We start from the raw sequence: 20687 nt of genomic DNA on the forward strand, positions 1-20687 counted from the left end.
TTGGTCAGGACATCTGCTTCCCTTCATGCCCCACTGAACTTCTTGGCTCCCTCCTGACCACCCACCATACCATGAGCCAGATGGGGATCAGCCAAGCAGTTCTCCCATCTTGATGTCTTCTGACTTTCCAGGGCCATGCAGAAACTTCTGCCATCAGGCAGCTTCTGGGAGATAGTAATGTCATAGGTAAGAGCCTCTGCTTTGGAGACAGAAAGATGTAGGTTCAAATCCTGACTCTCCCACTTTGCTGTGTGGCCTTGGGAAAATTACGTCACCTCTCTCAGCCCCAGTGTTGTGCTCCGTAAAAGAAGGATAATAACGGTGTTCCGTGCTGCTGGCACAGAATCAGACCAGGCTTCGGGCAGGGCTGGCCCACAGCAAACACTCACTGTGTGAGCTCCTGATCTCCGGGAGTGGTTAATCCCTGCTACCCAGATGAAGAAGGAGAAAAAGAGAAGTAATCCTGAGCAAGCTGGAGGCTTGAAAGGGCCAGAGATTCTGAAGTCTGGCTCTTGATTTTTATTGGTGCTTGCTGGTCCGGGGAGCTTGAGGGGCAAGGAAAAAGCACAAAAAGGCCAGAGGAGCCTCACCTGAGGCCAGCTGAGCTACTTCTCCACTGACAAGTCACTTAACCCCACTGAACTCCTGCTTCCCATCAGTTAAATAGGGATGAGTGAAAACCTCTACCAGGAAGTTTGCCGTGAGGCCCCAGAGTGTAGAGATGACCTTCAAAAAAAAAAAGAGTATGCTGAGCCAATCCAAACTGTAAAGTGCTGTGTGAACACAGTTATTTATTATTATTATTATTTTTATTTATTTATTTTTTAGAGAGGGAGAGGGGCGGGGGGGGGTAGAGAGGCAGAGGGAGAGAGAAAAATCTTTTTTTTTTTTTAAAGATTTTATTTATTTATTTGACAGAGACAGCGAGAGCAGGAACACAAGCAGGGGGAGTGGGAGAGGGAGAAGCAGGCTCCCCGCCGAGCCAGGAGCCCGATGTGGGACTCGACCCCAGGATTCTGGGATCACGACCTGAGCCGAAGGCAGCCGCTTAACGACTGAGCCACCCAGGCACCCGAGAGAGAAAAATCTTAAGCAGACTCCACACCCAGTGCAGAGCCCAATGTGGGGCTCCATCTCACAACCCTGAGATCATGACCTGAGCTGAAATCAAGAGTCGGAGGCTTAACCAACTGAGCCACCCAGGCGCCCCTGGGAAAGCAGTTATAACCATCATCATCTCCTCAGACCTTTTTTTCTTTTTTTAAAAGGTTATTTATTTGAGAGAGAGAGAGAGCACAATCAGGGGAAGCAGAAGAGGGAGAAGCAGGCTCCCCACTGATCAGCGAGCCCAATGTGGGACTCAATCCCAGGACCCCGGGATCATGACCTGAGCCAAAGGCAGATGCTTAAGTGACTGAGCAACCCAGGCGCCCCTGTGAAAGCAGTTATAACCATCATCATCTCCTCAGACTTTTCAAAGCATATTCATATATATCATCATCATGGTGAGAACAGTAACTGCTAATTGAGCACCTACTATGTGCCACACACGGAGCTAAACCCTTGATATGCATCCTCTCGTTCAATCTCCCCAGTAATCTACACGGGGTATTATTGTATGCCCATTTTACAGATAAGGAAACTGAAGCTCACAGTAATTAGGTTTTCCGGTCTTTTCTGCTAATAACTGGAACCCAGGTCTGTCTGAATCCAAATGATGTGAGTAAGACATCTCTCCTATTTTTTTAAACCACTTTATCCTACTCTACCCCCAATTCCAGGCAATACGATGGAACTATGGGTAGAACCTAGGTTTGGTGCTGCTTCTGCTATGCCCGAGGAGTGGCCGTGCTCCCTCGGTGGCTCCAGGGAAGCTGTGCTGTTTCTGCCCCTGCCTCTCCCTCCTCCCTTGCTCCTTCCCAGACACCTAGCCCCATCCTGTCCATTGGGATGTTGTGTGTAGACAGGGCACATCATGTTTGCCTTGTGCGTCCACAGAGGGATGATGCTTGTCTATATGTTGTCTGTTCATGTCGTGCGTTGGGTATATAATTCATGCTGCAGAATGAAAGAGCCACCCCTCCCCTCCACCACACAGAAGAGTGAGTAGGTCCTGTGCCTTTCCCAGCTGTCTACCCAAAGAGAGGAGGGGACTATGCTGTGTGTCACCTGGGGGAAAGCATAAGTAGGAAACCCCAATCCTTGTCCCACCTTTTGAGGGTGCAAAAGCGAGCTGCCCGGCTTCTATGGGAAAGTGAGATTTTCCTTCTTTGGAAATTCTCAATAGCTAGTGATGGCTGATGTTGCCTGCGTGGGAATGCCTGCTTCCTTTGCAAATGGAGAGCCATAGAGAGCTTTTTTTTTTTTTTTAAAGATTTTATTTATTTATTTGAGAGAGAGGATGGGAGGAGAGAGAGCACATGAGAGGGGGGAGGGTCAGAGGGAGAAGCAGACTCCCTGCCGAGCAGGGAGCCCGATGCGGGACTCGATCCTGGGACTCCAGGATCATGACCTGAGCCGAAGGCAGTCGCTTAACCAACTGAGCCACTCAGGCGCCCCATAGAGAGCTTTAAAGGGAGTCTGAAACAAACCGTCAGGCCTCAACCTGACTCCCTAGAGACCACAGGGATGTCTCTTCCTAAGTCAGGGTCTCTGCCACTGCCAGAGAGGCACGAAGCTCTGAGCCATGGACGCTAATGAACAATAATGATAGAGACTTGTGTGTTGGCTCATCTATTCCTCACTACCACCATCCCCACCCCCCACCCCACCCCACCCAGGGAAGCAGGCACTGACTTATCTCTGTTTTACAGATGAGATACTGAGATTGGAGAGATGAAGTGCCTTATCCAGGAGGTAGAAACCACACTATTAGCAAGAAACACAAAAAGGCTCACTGCAGCTCTCTTTGTGAAAGTAAGAGATTGGAAACAGCCCATCAGTGTGGGAGAAATAGTCATCAATAGAGGACTGATTCAGTCAATTCCGGTACGTCCACATGAAGGAAAACATTATATGTATGCATGTCAGATGTACAAACATGATACGTATGTCACACTTCTGACGCCAGATGTGTAGGTTTTCCACACCAGGCAATTCTCTGATTCTCTGTGGACACCAACTGCCCCCACTTCATTTAAAAAAAACAAAAATTATTTCCTGTTTATCTTTTTAAAGATTTTATTTATTTATTTGAGAGAAAGAGAACACAAGCAGAGGGAGGAGGCAGAGGGAGAAGCAGGCTCCCTGTTGAGCAGGGAGCCTGATGTGGGACTCAATCCCAGGACCCTGGGATCATGACCTGAGCCAAAGGCAGATGCCCAACCGACTGAGCCACCCAGGCGCCCCCACTGCCCCCACTTCAGGTGCCAACTGCAAGTAGCGGGTCCCCAGGTGACCTCCACTTCTGTCTAACTTGGCTACCTTTCCAGGGATTCCCAAGACCCCGTCCTCAGGTTCAATATTTTGCCATAAGGGCTCTCAAAACTCAGGGAAATGCTTTACTTACATTTACCAGTTTATTATGAAGACTATTATAAAGGAGACAAGTGAACAGCCAGATGAGGAGTACATTGGGCAAGGTGTGGAAGGGTCCTGAGCACAGGAACGAGTGTCCCTGTGGAGTTAGGGTGCACCACCCTCCTGGCACGTGGATGTGTTTACCAACCCAGAAGCTCTCTGCATCCTGTAGTGGAGGGATTTTGCAGCGGCTTCATCACCTTGGCATGATTGATCACTAATTTGATCTCCAGCGCCCCCCTCCCCAAATTTGGTGGGGAGGGGGCTGAAAGTTCCAAGCTTCTTTTTTTTTTTTTAAAGATTTCATTTATTTATTTGAGAGAGAGAGAATGAGAGACAGAGAGCATGAGAGGGAGGAGGGTCAGAGGGAGAAGCAGACTCCCTGCCGAGCAGGGAGCCTGATGCGGGACTCGATCCCGGGACTCCAGGATCATGACCTGAGCCGAAGGCAGTCGCTTAACCAACTGAGCCACCCAGGCGCCCCTGAAAGTTCCAAGCTTCTAATCATGGCTTGGTTATTCTGGTGACCAGCACCCAACCAGGAGCCATCCGGGAGCCTGCCTAGGGTTCCCTCATTACAACAAAAGATGTTCCTCTCCCCCAGGAAATTCCAAGGGATTTAGCAGCTCCGTGCTAGGAATTGGAGATGAAGACCAACCATCTATTTCTTATTATATCAGAGTATCACACCGCACAAGAGAGTGCAATGCAGCTCTGAAAGGGATCCTGAGATGGAGCCATCTCCAGGATATTTTATTAATTAAAAAAAAGCAAGATGTGGATGTGATATGCTTCTTTTCATCTAAGAAAGGGGAGAGTACTGTATTAGAATCCTTGCTTGTATTTTAAAAACCCACAGTGGAAGGATAAGCCAAAACCAGACAGAATGGTAATTTTAAGGGCAGGAAGGGACAGGGAGGAGCACACACGAATGGAATCAGACATTTCCGAGCACCTCGTTTTCCGGATTTGCCTTTGGAGCCTTGTAACTCTTTAATATGGCCGTAAAACAAAATTAAATGGAAATTCTGCAAAAGGAAAGGAAATGGATAGAGATGCGTTTGAGCCCGGTGTGTGTGTGGGGGGGCAACTGGAGTCTCTGCTGCTTTTGCCCCTCATTAACTATCCCTTCTTACAGCCATGGAGACACCTGACCAGGCCACCAGAAGGCAGAGACAGGGCCAGATCTTAAAACTTCGGGGGCTCCAGGGGGACCCTAGTGGTGATGCTGGGGGTTGTGGTTTTAGTATTTTGGGGGCATTTGATTGGCGGCTCTCATCAAGATTCCCACAGCCGCATTCCGCTGCTTCCTTAAAGTGGGTCAACTTCCAAGCATATCATTCACAGTGGCCACAGGGGTGCTTACTCCCTCTAGCTCAGTCCCACCAACACTGGCCTAGGGCACACTGTTGCTAACAGTCCTAACACGCCACCCAACAGGGGTTCAGCTTCCTGGCAAAGGGTTTTCCTGCATGCGAGCGACCGTGTTTCCTCCTCTCAGCAACTCTGGACCTGGGAATGACTGTCTTGGTGAGAAACCCAGGCTGGATGAAAATGCCTCCCATGGCTTCAGAAGAGCTGCCAGGTGGCAGGGCCCCACCTCTGACTCTGGTGGCCCAGGCTGATGACTCCACGCTGCGGGATCCTGCACAGGGCGTTTTTTTCCCCCTTTGGTATTTGTTGTGTCATTTCATGTAGGGGCTGAGGCATTGTTTAGGGCTCAGACCTACATGAAATTGAATCCCAGGTGTCCTGCTTTCTAACAACGGGCTCTTTATCAAATGTTACATTTTCCTCATCTAGCACAAAAGTACCTTCTGGAAAGGTTGCTGGAGGCATAAATGAAATGTCCCCGGTAAAGAGCTTAGTGGAGACTGTTGTTACTAGCAAGAATCATTACAAAAGATGCAGCACCCTGGAAATTCTGTATTCTTCTACCTATCGCACAGATGGGTTGACTATATGCTCAAAAGCTCAAGTCTTCCTCGGCCTGGTTATCAAAGCCTCCTCCTTCTCCTCCCATGTCTGACCCTGACTAGGACACTCCTGGGGTGCTGCCTCATTTCCCACTGCTCTGGGACCCCCTGGTGCTGCTCTCTCAGCGGCTGGCTCAGCTCAGGAGAGGCCCCTCTCTGCTAACTGTTAAGGCTGGATGGATCCCCATCTCAGGGCCATTTTGAGGATTAACTAATCCATCACGTGGAGACCTTTGAGAAGTACCAATATGGCCAAGGCTATTGTCATGCAGACCGGAAACTGAGTTCACTGGCTTCCCTGGCTTCCAAGACACTCAAGCTGAGCCCTGCAGCTGGACGAACTCTCGTGCGGGCAAAATCTCAGCGTGCGCAGGTTGCACTGAGCTCACCGTCCGTCTGTCTGCCCACCTGCCGCTGAACCTTTTTGATCTACCTCTTTGTTTCTTTAAGGGACAGTGAGGGTAAGAAGATAAAGGGATCAGGATTCCAGACACCAAAGAGCTTTTGTTTGTGTTTCTAATAGAACTGAATATATTACATTTTCCCTCTTGGCATCAGCCTATTGACTCAAGACATAGTTCTGAGATTTATACCTTTCTGACTTTATGTTTTGTAAATTTCAAAGGTCCCTGGAAACCTACAGGGTATGTTTTTTATCCTCTGAGGTGCGATCTCCACAATACAAAAAAGAATACAGGAATTCATTGAGTTCATCGCTGAGTATTTATTGAGTGCCTACTGTATGTTTAGCAGACAGAAGCAGCTCAGAAGGTCCCCGAGGGAAAAAAAGAAGTTCCTATGTGTTTAGACCTACTACGTACTAGGCTCTGTGAGGCACTTTCATTGCATCATCTCATTTAATTCTGACAACTCCAGGAAATAGCTATTGCTATCCCATTTGACAGGTGAGGAAAGAGACTCGAAGTTCCGTGACTTGTTGAGATCATTCATAGTAGAAGCAGCCAGAGTTCCTGTCTGGTGCTTCTGACTCTACTGTCTGGGTCCTTTCCCCTAGAACACAGTGGGGAGCAGAAAAAGACACACACGGGTTAGTTAGTCAATAGCACAAAGTAGCAGATTATCAGTCCTGGACTGCCTGGTTTGGGCCAGCCTGATGGTCAGGAGGACTTCCTGCAGGAGATAGCCCAGGTCTGACTCCGAGCAAAGGTGAGGGAGGATGTGCTACATAATGCTGGCCCTGGGCAGAAATGAACTTGAGCACAGACTGTGTTGAGAGAGTAGGTCCTGAGGTCAGCTGGGTGGGGCCTTGAGGTTGAGGGGTGGGAAGCCTGGCAGAGCTGTCTGGACCAGATAAAGTGGCAACAAGGAGCTAGCAGGAGCCGGGGCGGTGGGGGGGAGGGGGGGAGGCTAGGAGAGGATGACTCTGCAGTGCTGGCTGAAAGGAGTGGAGCTGTGAGGCCTGGAGATGGTAGGGGCCAGGAAGGTACCTCGGGAGGGGTCCACCCAAGGGGAGTCCAGTCCTCTTGGACTCAGGGAAGGGGGTGGCAGGGGAAGGAGAGATGGAATCTGCAGGCTTTGCTAGAGGATGCCTTCGAGGGACAAAGGACAGGGAGGAGCATATTCCATTACAGGATGCTTTGAAACTCCCATCAGGTCACATCAGCCCTCTGTTCACCGCTGTTCAAGGTCTTCCTGTGGCCTGGAGCATCATCTGGCCACGAAGGCACCTCACACTCTGGCCTGAATCTACTTTGTGGGCTCTTCACCCACTACCCTCCTAAATAAATCCTCCGCTCTCCTCCTACTTCTCCCAGCCTCCAAAGGGGCCCCCTCCTGAACCCCACCCCAAGCTGGCCTCCACAAAGCCCACCGGCCTGCCGGACCCTCTTAGCTTTCACGGCTATGACAATCACAGTGTTCCAATCACCTTCCAGAGCTCTTGTAGCACCGTCTAGAATAATTCACATTTTACTGTTATTTAGCTTTTGCTCTTCGGGTCGCCCTAACGTCACCTCCTTGGCCTTGACGGCTGAGTGTTCTTTTCACTGTAGTTGTCACAACTGGGGATGTCATTTTGCCTTTCAGTCTTTGTTCCCTCATCTGCAAAATGGGGCCAATAATGTCTCACAGTGCCTGGCAGAGGGGCCCATCCATGACTGTGCCAGTCCTTTCCTCTAGCGTCGGGTGGTCCCAGGGGCCGAGGGAAGGTGGGGGAACCAGGACAGAAGGGGAGGACTTAACACCCCCCCCAGGAACCCTTCTTTATCCAGTTGGATCTCTGCATTTCTAAGGGACCACTGGCATCACACTCAGATCATCTAGAAAGGGCACGCACAAGCCGTCTTTAAACAGCCATCACAGATTTCTCCAGCAGACGAAGGGATCTGGATTTACAAATTCCGGACGGACTCCCTGGGGCCCCTAATGCCCCCTCCCAGGGCGGAACCACGGCAGCACGTGCTGCGCGGTCCCTGACTGTTTACAAAGCGCGTTTCGCTGACCTCCATCTCCTTGAAAACCTTTCACGACCCCGCAGGCTCCCTGTCATCACTTCCACTTGGCAGCAGAGGACACCAAGACTCTGGGAGGCGACGTGCCTTGCCCGAAGTGGCCCAGCGTGTTGGCCCTCAGGGGCCCCGGCTGCACCCTCCAGCGGGGTCTGCACTCCGCGGGGCTGGGGCTGCGAAGGGCTGAAAGGCCGGCGCTGGCCCCAGGGTACCGCGCTTGGCTCCGGGGCCTGGGGGCGCGCGTGGGGATGAGGGGCTGATGCTCTCGGCCGCAGCGGGGGCAGGGGGTGCAGCCCCCAGACGTCTCGCCGCCGCTCGGGAGGGACCCCCCAGGCGCGGCCCCGCGGGCGCGCGCTCCGGACTCCGCCGGCGCTCCGAGGCGCGCGCCCCGCCCCCGCCCTCCCCCCGCGCGCGCGCCCCCTCTCCACCTCTCCCGCGCGCGCGCCCCCCTCCCGCCGCCACCCCGCCCCTCCCGGGCGCGCGCGCGCGCGCCCCTCCCGCCGCCACCCCGCCCCCGCCGGTACCCTGGCCGGACCCGAGAGAGCGCGCCGCCGCCATCTTAGTTGCTGCCGCCGCCTCCGGCCAAGCGCTGCCTCGGCGGAGGGGAGGGCGCCCGCGGCCCGAGCGCGCGGCCCAGCGTCGCGGCGGCGGCTCGTCGTGCCCCGGACTCGCCGCGGCGCGAAGCAGCCGGCTCCGGGCCGCGAGAGCCCCGCTCGGCGCCCCGCGCTCGTGCCTGCCGCTCCCGCCTCGGGCCGGCCGCGGCGCCGGGAGCCGGAGCGATGCTGCGCCGCGCTGCGCCCGCGCTGGCCCCGGCCGCCTGGCTGCTGCTGGCCGGGCTGCTGAGCGGCGGCGGGGTCTGGGCCTCGCGAGGTAAGCGGCGGCCGGGGCGGGTCCGCGGGAGTCGGGGCGGGCGCGGGGGGCCGGGGAAGCCGGGCGCCGGGCCCCCGGTTGGCGGCCGCGCGGGTCTGGCGGGGACGTGCGGAAGGGCCCAAGGGTCGGTCCCCCTTCCTCCGCAGCGCCTGCGGGCGGGGGTGCGCCCCGGTGAGAGGCCGTGTACGTGTGTTGTGTGCTCAGATGTGCATCAGGCTGGGGTGCACGCACAGTGTTTGGTGTGTGCTTACATAAGAGCCCACTCCTCCGCACCCCTTTCCAAGGATCCCGGTTCTCTGCTGCTGCACCGCGGACACCGCATCCTCGCCCCTTTTGAATCTTGTCTGTTTTCAAACGAGCAGAAGCTGAAACTTCTCGCTTCCCACCCACGTTTCATCCAGAGGTGAAATTGTGATGAGCTTTACGATCGCGGTCTCACCCCGCGTTAGAAATCTGCATCTCCTCCACTCCCGACACCTCGGTGCAGTTTTTCTGGCGGTGATTTAGATCGTTCAGGGGCTTACATACCCTCAACAGAAACCTCTCTGATTCCTCGGGGCCGACATCATTGTACGGTTACTTGGCAGAAAAAATATTTCTTAGTGAATTGTTTTGTTGTTTTAACCTTCATCCACTTAACCTTTTAAATAGTACACGCTTTCTGATATTGCCTGATCTTGCCAACGAAAAGCTTACGCATTGCAGATACTTGCTTCCGAATGGATCTTGGAATCGTAAACATTTTCCTTGGCCTTGGAGCAAAGTAATCTAGGTGTAGTCTATAGAGGACTTGGATCTATTCTTTTGATTTTTTTATTTTTAAGAAAAAATCGGGGGGAGGGGAGAGCTGATGGAAGTCTAAATGAAGCGGTCATATTTCATATTAGCAAGCTTTTAAAAGATGCTCATTTTCTCTTCCTTGGCATGACAGACGGAATTAAGTATGGTGTTCACAAATTAAAGGGCAGAAGAGGCAAATGCGGCTTTTGTTCCGTGTTCCTTTCTTCACATTGGGGCTGATAAACTTTGAATACTTCATTTCTAACATTCTGTTGACGGTCATAGTCAAGTCTCAGTCACTAAGTATCTCATCGCTCTCAGTTTGATTTTTGAAAGTTACATCAAGCTGAGTTTGAAATGTTCTTTCCAGATGTGGAATGGAGGTCTGAAAGTCTAATATATCCAAGAGAAAATGTCAAAGTTCTGCTTCTCTTGGGGAAAACCCACACATTTCACAGAAATATGTGCTTGGATTGAGTATTTTGGGAATAGTTCAAATATATTTAGTTTAGTCAGTGATAACGTTTCTTGTTAAAATCCGTATTTTCTTGTTTGTCCATTCACCTCCATTTGCTATTCATTATTGAATTACTTGGGTTATTCAACAAATATAAATTTCAGCTATCAGATATCTTCATTGTGGTGGACTAACAGAACTCTTATGTGAAAGATGTGTTTTGCTGACTTTCTAAGCTTTTCTTGGTGCATTTGTAGTATTTAAGAATAATTAGTCTTCAAAATAAAAACACAGTTTAAACATCAGTTATTCTGTTGCTTTTTTTTTTCTTTTCCCCAGCCTGCAAGGTAGAAAATGTCTTGTGAATATTACAAGAAATGCTAATAAAATGATTTCATTTTGAGGGGTTACAAGTGGATTTTATATGTAAATACGCAATTTGTAGAGACACTTGCTGTGGCTCATTTTAGAAGGTGATCATTTCAACTAATATTCTGATTTTTTTATTGCTCTAAGACAGTACGACATGAACTGCTGGCCGTACTCTAACTACCTCTAATAATTATTAATGGGATAAATATCCCATATAGATTGCTGGAGAGAATGTTAGGTTTTGTAATATAAATTGCATGTTGACTATTAATTAGTTATTTAATAGAGAAGTCCGAATTTCACTTTAATTTGTAGCTGTCGTTCTTAAAAAACGAGTAAATCAAAATATTAGGCATATCCTTGGCATGCCCTAGGCTGCCTGCTTTCTCTCCAGTCAGTCAATGATCAGGAAATAGTAAATTGAAATGGAGCATACAGAAAGCTTATGAATATATATATATATATATTTTTTTTTTAATGCGAGCACGGACTGCATTTCAAAGCCAAATAAATCATTTTCATTGTTATTGTCCTGTTTGTTTGCACACAGACTTCTCAGTGAGGCCTCCCCTCACCATCCTCTGTGAAATTTCATCTCTCTCTGATCCCCTGAATCCTCCCTTCCCTGCCTTACTTTCCCTCTTTCCATAGCACTTGATCCCATTCAAACAGCCTTATTCTTTTTATTGTCTGTCTCCCCTCACTAGGACAGAGGCCCCGAGATGGAAAGGTGTTTGGTTTGTTTTGTTCGCATGTGAATCTTGGACAACTCTTATCTCAGTTTCGACAGCATAGTATTTTTATGTCCTAATTTTCATCTGACAGATAAATGTTATATACTGAAAAAGGCATTACAGACTATAAAACAAACCTAAATTCTGCATTATGATATAGAAATTCATTAGTAGATAATTTTTCAAGGCTCTTTGATTGCAGTGTTGGGGATATTAGACCATAAAAATCTGTAGCAGCTTTTGAAGGCTGTAGCTTTGTGGTTACCACTCTGAGTCTAATTTTTTTTTTTTTTTAAGATTTTATTTACTTATTTGCCCGAGAGAGAGAGAGAGAGAGAGAGAGAGTACAATCAGGCGGAGCGGCAGGCAGAGGGAGAAGCAGGCTCCCTGCTGAGCAAGGAACCCCATGTGGGACTCCATCCCAGGACCCTGGGATCATGACTTGAGCTGAAGGCAGATGCTTAACCATCTGAGCCACCCAGGTGCCTCTGAGTCTAATTTTTAAAAATACTGTAATTCTCTGCTTTTTTGGAAAGTGGTTTCTTAATTTGTTACCTTGTTTTTCATAAGTAACTTTGAGGAAAAGTCCTTAGAATACAGACTTCAATATTATACTTAATCTAACAGTTGTATTGCTGGGAGTAAATGTCATTTATTTCAAATAGGAGACCTGTACTACTAAAGAAATAAGATAGATTTTTAAAAATAATTTTTTTATTAATTTTTTTTTAGATTTTATTTTATTTGACGGAGAGAGAGAGAGAGTACGAGCAGGGGGAAGCGGCAGAGGGAGAGAGAGAGAGGGAGAAGCAGGCTCCCTGCTGAGCTCTATCCCAGGACCCTGGGATCATGACCTGAGCTGAAGGCAGACGCTTACCTGACTGAGCCACTCAGGCACCCCAGATGATAAAATATTAATAATTCTGAATGTACTCCAGTTTAAGAGCTCTAACTCAGTTAACTGGAACCTTCAGTTAACTACAGTTCATCTTCTGGCTGCAGACCCCTTTTAGGCGGAAAAGCATAAAACCAAGCAGTTTCATAGGAATTCTTTTGCAAAAGGAAGTTTTAGAAGTTCATATCATACATTATCTGTGTCGGTACTATTTGATTTTTAAACGAAAAAAAGCAATTAATATTTCAGTTTTAGATATGAAGAATATGGCCCATAAATGAAATTTTAATGAAATAAAACATTTTTGCATTCAAGTTAGAAAATGCTGTAATTCCATGATACTGGTTTCAGGACTTGGCTGAGTTTATTAAACCATCTCTTAATGTTTAATGTGAGGATGTTAAAGTTTTAAGACATTTTTAAAAAGGATTGAGTGATTTTTTTATTTTATTTTTTTTAAAGATGATTTATTTGACAGAAAGAGCACAAGCAGGGGGAGCAGCAGAGGGAGAGGGAGAAGCAGGCTCCCTGCTGAGCAGGGAGCCCGATGCGGGGCTTGGATCCCAGGACCCTGGGATCATAACCTGAGCCGAAGGCAGACTGAGGCACCCAGGCGCCCCAAGATTGAGTTATTTTTATTATTGCTTCCTAAGGCAGGAAAATATAATTTCAGGGGCAAGGGTAAAGTTTTCATTTATAAGAGTTGAAACAAAATAGGAGGTCTGATTATCCTGAAAATCACCAAGAGTCTATTTCTAACTTACTCTGGTTAATTGAGGTTTAAGATCATTATGCTTTAAAGAAAATATATCTATTTCTGTGGTCTTGATTTGGTAAGAGCAGAGGTATTTGAAGATATGTTGTGTCTTTTATAAATGGAATTTAAGATAATTGATTTGTTACAAAATGCAGAGTTTGGTAGAGCTTCAGAAATAGGGATTCAAGATTGGGGAAACGATTTACGCGGCGTTGTGTTCTAGCACTGTATAAAAACAACATTTTGATATTAGTAGAGACTGTGCAAAAGCCAGAAATGGGAACCCTCAAACTGACGACATTCCCTTGCCTGCTGTGAGCCATCCTTTCTTAGGGCCACCACCACCTAGGAATGGGGATACTGCATTTGTTTGTCCCCAGTTTGATAGGTCCTTTCTTTGTGTTTTAGGCGTATTTTTGTTCATTTTCTCATTTAACTGTAGGATATCATTGTTAAAGTTTTTCACAAGATGTGTTGCCAAGGCTTTTTCATTTTTAAAGGTTTAGATGAAAATTCATTTACTTCAAAGTAACTGAATTGAGAACATCTTAAAAACCTATAAAACACATCTATTCCAGAACCCCAGTAAGAAGTAGGTGGTACCATAGTAAAGGAAGAATCGTGTTTTCCTTTTTTACTGTAGGTCAGGCATGAATATTATCTTTTAGCCATCTGTTTTGGACCAGGCTGATTCTCTTGTGACAAGAACTTTGGAATCTGCTACTTTTCAAGTCTACCTTGATCTGTACTTACTTTTTTTTTTTTAGATTTTTATTTATTTATTTATTTGACAGAGAGAGACACAGCGAGAGAGGGAACACAAGCAGGGGGAGTGGGAGAGGGAGAAGCAGGCTTCCCGCCAAGCAGGGAGCCCAATGTGGGGCTCGATCCTAGGACCCTGGGATCATGACCTGAGCCGAAGGCAGACGCTTAACGACTGAGCCACCCAGGCGCCCCTATTTATTTATTTTTTAAAGGTCTTATTTATTTTTGAGAAAGAGACAGAGCATGAACAGGGGGAGGGGTAGAGGGAGAGGGAGAAGCAGACACCCCACTGAACAGGGAGCCCAATGTGGGGCTTGATCCCAGGACCTTGGGATCATGACCTGAGCCCAAGGCAGATGCTTAACGACTGAGCCACCCAGGCGCCCCTCATCTGTACTTTCTTAAACACATTGTTTAGGGCAAAAGAAGACTCTCTTTTCCTTCATCCCCTCATTTATTTTTTTAAAGATTTATTTGAGAGAGAGAGAGTGTGCATGCTCGTGTGTGTGTGTGGGTGGGTGAGCAGTGGAGGGGAGAGACAGAGAGAGAGAATCTCAAGCAGATTCCCCACTGAGTGCAGATCCCGATGCAGGGCTCAGTCCCAGGACCCCAAGATCACAGCCTGAGCTGAAACCAAGAGTCAGGCGCTCAACTGACTGTGCCCCCCAAGTCCCCTCTTCATCCCCTTTTTTTAAAGTTTTTTTTTTTTTTTTAAGATTCTGGGTTTTAAAGATTTTATTATTAAAGTTTTTATTTTTTATTTTATTTTTTAAAGATTTTATTTATTAGAGAGAGAGTGCACAAGTAAGAGAGCACAAGCAGGGGAGCAGCAGAGGGAGAGGGAGAAGCAGACTCCCCACTGAGCAAGGAGCCTGATGTGGGGCTTGATCCCAGGACCCTGAGATCATGACCTGAGCCGAAGGCAGCTGTTTAACCAACTGAGCCACCCAGGTGCCCATAAAAATTTTATTTTATTTATTTATTTTTTTAAAGATTTTATTTATTTATTTGAGAGAGAGAATGAGAGAGAAAGAGCATGAGAGGGTCAGAGGGAGAAGCAGACTCCCGCCGAGCAGGGAGCCCGATGTGGGACTCGATCCCGGGACTCCAGGATCATGACCTGAGCCGAAGGCAGTCGCTTAACCAACTGAGCCACCCAGGCGCCCCCAAATTTTATTTTTTTTAACTTTTTTTTTTTTTAAGAGAGAGCATGCATGAGCAGGGGGGGCGGGGGGCAGGGAGGGGCAGAGGGAGAGGGAGAGAGAGAATCTTAAGCAGGCTCCATGCCCAGCGCAGGGCTCAATCTCATGACCCTGAGATCATGACCTGAGCCGAAATCAAGAATTGGTTGCTTAGCTGACAGAGCTCTGTGCCCAGTGTGGGGCTCGAACTTACAACCCTGAGATCAAGAATCGCATGCTTTACTGGCTGAGCCAGCCAGGCATCCCTAATAGTTTTTTTTTTTTTTTTTAAGTAAGTTCTGCATCCAGTGTGGGGCTTGAATTCATGACCCTGAGATCAAGAGGTACATGCTGTACTGACTGGGCCAGCCAGGCGTCCTCATTTCAGAACATTTTCATCACCCCAAAGAGGAGCTCCTGAGCCCTTAACTGTCACTCTAATTTCCCCTTTTCCCCAGCTCTTGGCAACCACCAATCTACTTCCTTTCTCTATGGATTTGCCTGTTCTGGGCATTTCGTATCAGTGGAATCCTACTGTATGTGATCTGTTTGTGACTGGCTTCTTTCATTTGATGTTTTAAAGGTTCATCTATGTTGTAACGTGTATCAGAACTTCATTCCTTTTTATGGCTGAATAATATCTGCCATAGGTTTGTGTCCCTCCAAGATTCGTATGTTGAAACCAAATCCCCAATATCATGGTATTTGGAGATGGGGCTTTTGGGAGGGGATTAGGGTCTGAGGGTAGAGTCCTCATGAGGCATGAGCTCCCTTATAAAAGAGAACCCAGAGGCCTCCCTAGTCCCTTCCACGAAGTGAAGACAGCGAGAACATGGCCAGCTGCAAACCAGAAGAGGGATCTCGCCAGAACTCAAACATGTGGGCACCTTGATCTTGGACTTCCCAGTCTCCGGATCTGTGAGAAATAAATTTCTGTTGTTCATAAGTGACCCAGTCTATGGTATTTTGTTTTGGCAGCCCAAATAGACTAAGACACTGTTTCTTTATATGGATGGACCACATTTTGTTGATGTGTTCGTCACTCGATGGACATTTGGGTGGTTTTCCACTTTGTGGCTACTGTGAATAATGCTGCTCTGCCCATTTGTGTGCAGGCTTTGTGTGCACACATATTTTCAGTTCTCTGGGGTGTACACCCAAGAGTGGAATTGCTGAGTCGCATGGTCACTGTTTAACATGTTGGGGGACCTGCAGAAGCATTTCCCAGAGTGGCTGCACCACTTACACTTGCTCTTGACCTCTGTAATTGCTTCTGGGAGCTTTTTTCTTTTTTTTTTAAGATTTTATTTATTTATTTGACAGAGATAGTGAGAGAGGGAACACAAGCAGGGGGAGTGGGAGAGGGAGAAGCAGGCTTCCTGGTGAGCAGGGAGCCTGATGCGGGGCTCAATCCAGGACCCTGGGATCATGACCTGAGCCAAAGGCAGACCCTTAACGACTGAGCCACCCAGGTGCCCTCTGGGAGCTTTTTTCTAATCAGATACATATTTCATGGTTGTCTGCGTTTTCTTACAAGGGTTTTAAGTTGCTGATGTTTTCCTGCTCTAGGGATAAATTGGTGTTTCATCCATCCAGCTCCTTCCTCCACCATCCTCTCCCATATCATTTCCAATGTTGAAAGTTCTGCCCTCTACACCTAAGTAGCCTTCCCTGTAAAAACAGATATTTCTTCACACTTCCCTGACATTTGATCATTTAGCCTGGGCACCTGCTAGCACAAAAAGCAACACTTTCCTGAAAAAACACTGAGACTTGAGTTGGCTTTCCTTAGGTCTGAAGCTTACCAGTCCTTCAAATCTTTGCCTCATCCAGCCCGGCAGCTGTTTTGTTTTTACCACCTCTCACTTTAAGAAAGGCTGAGACCGTTTGCAGCCTGCATCCAACCCCAGGCTCTGATTTCTGGCTGTGATGAGGAATGGGCTCATAAGGTGCAGACTCTGGTTGGGGGACAAGCAGAGTGAACCTCAGCTTCCAGGAGCAGGGTTTAACTTTCTGAAAAGAAATGGATGAAATGCTAGAATTCTTTTTTTTTTCTTAAAGATTTTATTTATTTATTCTGGAGACAGAGAGAGAGAGAGCCAGCGAGCAGAGGGAAAGGGACAAGCAGACTCCTCGCCTAGTGCGGAGCCTGATCCAGGGCTCAGTCCCAGGACCCTGAGATCATGACCTGAGCCGAAACCAAGAATTGGACACTTACCTGACTGAGCCAGCCAGCTGCCCCCGAAATGCTAGAACTAGTTTAAAATATGACGTTTCTTCATTCATTACATTTTTGTTCTGCTAATTGGCTAAAAAGTGTGTTTTTTTACAGTGAATTATTTTGTCTCGTCCTTTGATTTTATTCTTAAGTAACGATTTGTTATTTATCCAGTCTTTAATCATAGTATAAAATACTTAGTAAAATGTATGTCTTCAGATTCAAAGTGAATTTTAAAACTCAGTGAATATGAATGTCATCTTTGCTTAAGACCTATTTAAGGTGTAACAAAGACATTCTGAGCTCTTCCTAATACTTAAAATTTTTTTCTTGTATAATACAATACTTTCATTTTAAGGATCACCAAGAAAAAAATTGATTGTCATAAACTTAAATTGAAGATATGTAAAACTTGAAAATGATTTATATGAAGTTGTCTATTAAGTGGCTTTTAAAGAACATAATTTATTACGTCTGAAATGCAGAATCCAGTCACATTTAATTTTACATATTTTAGATGTAGTTAATGATGAATATTGAGAGGACCAGCTGCATAATATGTGGGGCCAGGTGCAAGATCAAAGTGAAGACCCCTTTGCTCAAAAATTATTAATAATTTCAAGATGATGAAGAGCATTAAACCAAGCATGGGGCCCAGCAAACCTAGAAAATTGTCTTGAGTACTGATAGGCTTACATGGCAGGGTATTAATAGTCGGAACGTTGGCCTGGCCCTAGCATTTTCACCAGAGCCCTTGGTCCTCTGGACCTGCTCAGATCAACCAGCTTACGCCCTGCCTTCCTCAGTGGCACCTTCCCCTGATGCCCCCCTCCTCATGGCAAGACTGATGGCCTTAGGGTGGGGGGTGTTCACTCTTCTCTCCTCAGCACCTAGCAAAGGACAGAGTATACTCAGCTTACAATAGTGTCAGCAAATCAGAGGTAGAAGCTAATTGAGGAATAAGGTTGCTTTTGATTTGGGGGATTAAAGCCTTTGCATCAGCAGATGATGTTTACTTTTAAAATGCCTTGACTAGGGCGCCTGGGTGGCTCAGTCGTTAAGCGTCTGCCTTCGGCTCAGGTCATGATCCCAGGGTCCTGGGATTGAGCCCCGCCTTGGGTTCCCTGATCAGCGGGAAGCCTGCTTCTCCCTCTCCCACTCCCCCTGCTTGTGTTCCCGCTCTCGCTGTGTCTCTCTCTGTCAAATAAATAAAATCTTTAAATAAAATAAAATGCCGTGACTAGTTCATGCCAGTTTCCTATTACTTATGGAATCGGTAACGAGGACAACAGAAATAATTAAAATTCTTGGATAACCCCTCATCTTTTTTTGCCACGCTTTTCAGACATTCATCAGAGTAGCTAGTAAGTAGCGAAATGCACTGGCTTGTATTGAATTTTCTTCCTAGGCCCCATTCACTTGGGCTGCAGTTATTATAGGAACCCCACAGGGATTAAAAGGTGGGCAGGGGCCGTTCTCGGTATGGGAACACCTGTTACTAGTGCTGTGATAATGGGGTACCTTGATAATCCCCAGCCTGTATTATAAAGCCCTGAATTGGCAGTGTTTTTGAACTTGCTTCTGAGTTGTTTGTAAGATATCCATTAATATCTGCCATGATTCCTGAACGAAGCATTTTCATTTGGCAAGGGTTTAAAAAGTCCATGCCCGAGTGTAAGAAACCACTCGTTTAATTAAGAGAAGCAGCTAATAAGCATCTTCCAAACATTCACAGCCTAGAAGAGAAAATGACTTAAATTTTTTTTTTTATATGAGATCATTTTTAAACCTGGAGGAACATGTACCAGTGGGATATTTTCATAACATAGTCTCCCTTTTCCCCTGATGGTGACTTTAATTAATAACAACTGCAATGTGAATATTTATTTGATGAAATGTTTTAGATAGGTCATCAATGCCAGTGATTAGTATATATTTGCTTATTCAGTTGATAAAATTTATTAACCCCACTTTTTCTAGAATTGTTCTTTGAGTATTCTTGAAAGGCTTGAGGTTTTTACCACTGCTTTAAAAAAGTAATGCATAAGGCAAGTATGTATTTGTTGCATTTTTTCTCTTCCTATTAAGTGTGTATTTATGTGGTTTTCAGTGCTGGGGGACAGAGTGGAACCAGGGGCAGTGAGAAAGCAAATGTGGGCCACTTGGACCAGGCTTTGATGGTTTAGGAAGGAGGAATGCTAGAAGGGTTTCCTGAAGTTCCAGTGTTATCTGGAAACTCAGCTCGGTGGTGTAGGAGAGCAGATGGGTTTGGGGCAGAAACCTTGACTTGGAACACAGCAGTCCTGACTGTACCTTCTTATCTTTGGGAAATTCAAGTACAGGCAGGCAAACTGAGGCAGGCTGGTGCAGTGGGCGGTGACGGGGCCGCCACACCCTCAGCAGTGGCCGACAAAAGTTAGTTAGATGCCTGGGTACGAGCTCCTTGACCACCTTAGCTCCGGGTGGTTGGGCGGTCTTCTCGTTCAGCTGTTAGCGGAGCTTTGACTTGATGATGTGTTGCTTCCTGGGGCCCATTTCTGATTCCCAGGTGTATCTACCTATTAGGAATTCAAGTTAGAACTCAAATTGCATTTTCCCCTGGAAACATTGTTATAAACTCTTTAAGCTCTAAAAGTGATCGTCAGGGGCGCCTGAGTGGCTCAGTCGTTAAGCGTCTGCCTTTGGCTCAGTTCATGACCCCAGGGTCCTGGGATCGAGCCCCGCATCGCGCTCCCTGCTCAGCGGGAAGCCTGCTTCTCCCTCTCCCACTCCCCCTGCTTGTGTTCCTGCTCTCGCTATGTCTCTCTCTGTTAAATAAATAAAATCTTTAAAAATAAAATAAAATAAAATAAAAGTGATCATCAGAAACCCATTTAACCCATAACACAGGTGGAAACCAGGCAAATTTGTAGTAAAACACAGCACACACACTATTACAGTATTAATTTTATAAACCAGAGATGAAGTGCTAAATATCATAATATCTGTGATTTATTTTAAAATATTTCAACAAAAAATAATCAAATATATCAAAATGTTAACAATTGTTAAAAGTAGGTGATGAATAAAAAGGTTCATATTCTTCTAAAAAAATATGGTAAGTAGGGCTTGAAGTAGTAGAGTGGCTTTAAAAGATTTTGTGGGGAGCATTAGCTGTGATCAGTCACGCTTGGCTCACACTGGGACTGAAGAGGGTGACTTCTAAGTGACCTGGCCCCTGAGAGGGACGGGTGGGAAAGCGACCCGTTCATTGTGATCTTGAGGAGGAAGAAAGCGGAAGCGGAGAGATGTGGGCCAGCAGGCCCCCTGGTGGCCAGGTGGCAACACTACAGGGGTGGCTGAAGCCTGGGGCGGAGGGCGGGGAGGGGGTGCGGGGTGCCGAGGGCTTTCTGCCAATAGCTGGGTCTACTACATGAACTGCCTGTGTGTGCAGGTCACCCCCTGTAGAGAATGCTTACTCATGTGCATCATTTAAAGGAATGACTTATGGTCACATGTACTTTCATCAAAGAAGATTTTACTTAAGAATTGCCATTTAAAACCATTGCTTAGGGCCACCTGGGTGGCTCAGTCTGTAATAAGCATCTGCCTTCGGCTCAGGTCATGATCCCAGGGTCCTGGGATCGAGCCCCGCATCAGGCTCCCTGCTATGCAGGAAGCCTACTTCTCCCTCTCCCACTCCCCCTGCTTGTGTT

At 47.1% G+C, this 20687-nt stretch overlaps 1 protein-coding gene across 5 annotated transcripts in view; it reads left to right on the forward strand.

Moving 5' to 3' along the window:
* The first annotated feature begins 8516 nt into the window (after positions 1–8516).
* Positions 8517–20687, forward strand: part of CLSTN1 (calsyntenin 1) — a 77454-nt gene continuing 65283 nt past the window's right edge. For 3 of the 5 annotated variants that reach the window (XM_045898753.3, XM_045898751.3, XM_045898752.3), the window contains exon 1: positions 8518–8833. In XM_045898753.3, the coding sequence (XP_045754709.1) occupies positions 8743–8833 (91 nt within the window). In that variant the 5' untranslated portion in view covers positions 8518–8742. Of the gene's footprint in view, positions 8834–20687 lie in introns of all 5 variants that reach the window. The other 2 variants (XM_064589959.1, XM_045898750.3) reach the window with 2 other exon arrangements.

The sequence above is a fragment of the Mirounga angustirostris genome, unplaced genomic scaffold (genome assembly GCF_029215605.1).
Source record: "Mirounga angustirostris isolate CCGP_5_RB_7025 unplaced genomic scaffold, mMirAng1.0.hap1 SCAF_4, whole genome shotgun sequence".
Classification (NCBI taxonomy): Eukaryota; Metazoa; Chordata; class Mammalia; order Carnivora; family Phocidae; genus Mirounga; species Mirounga angustirostris.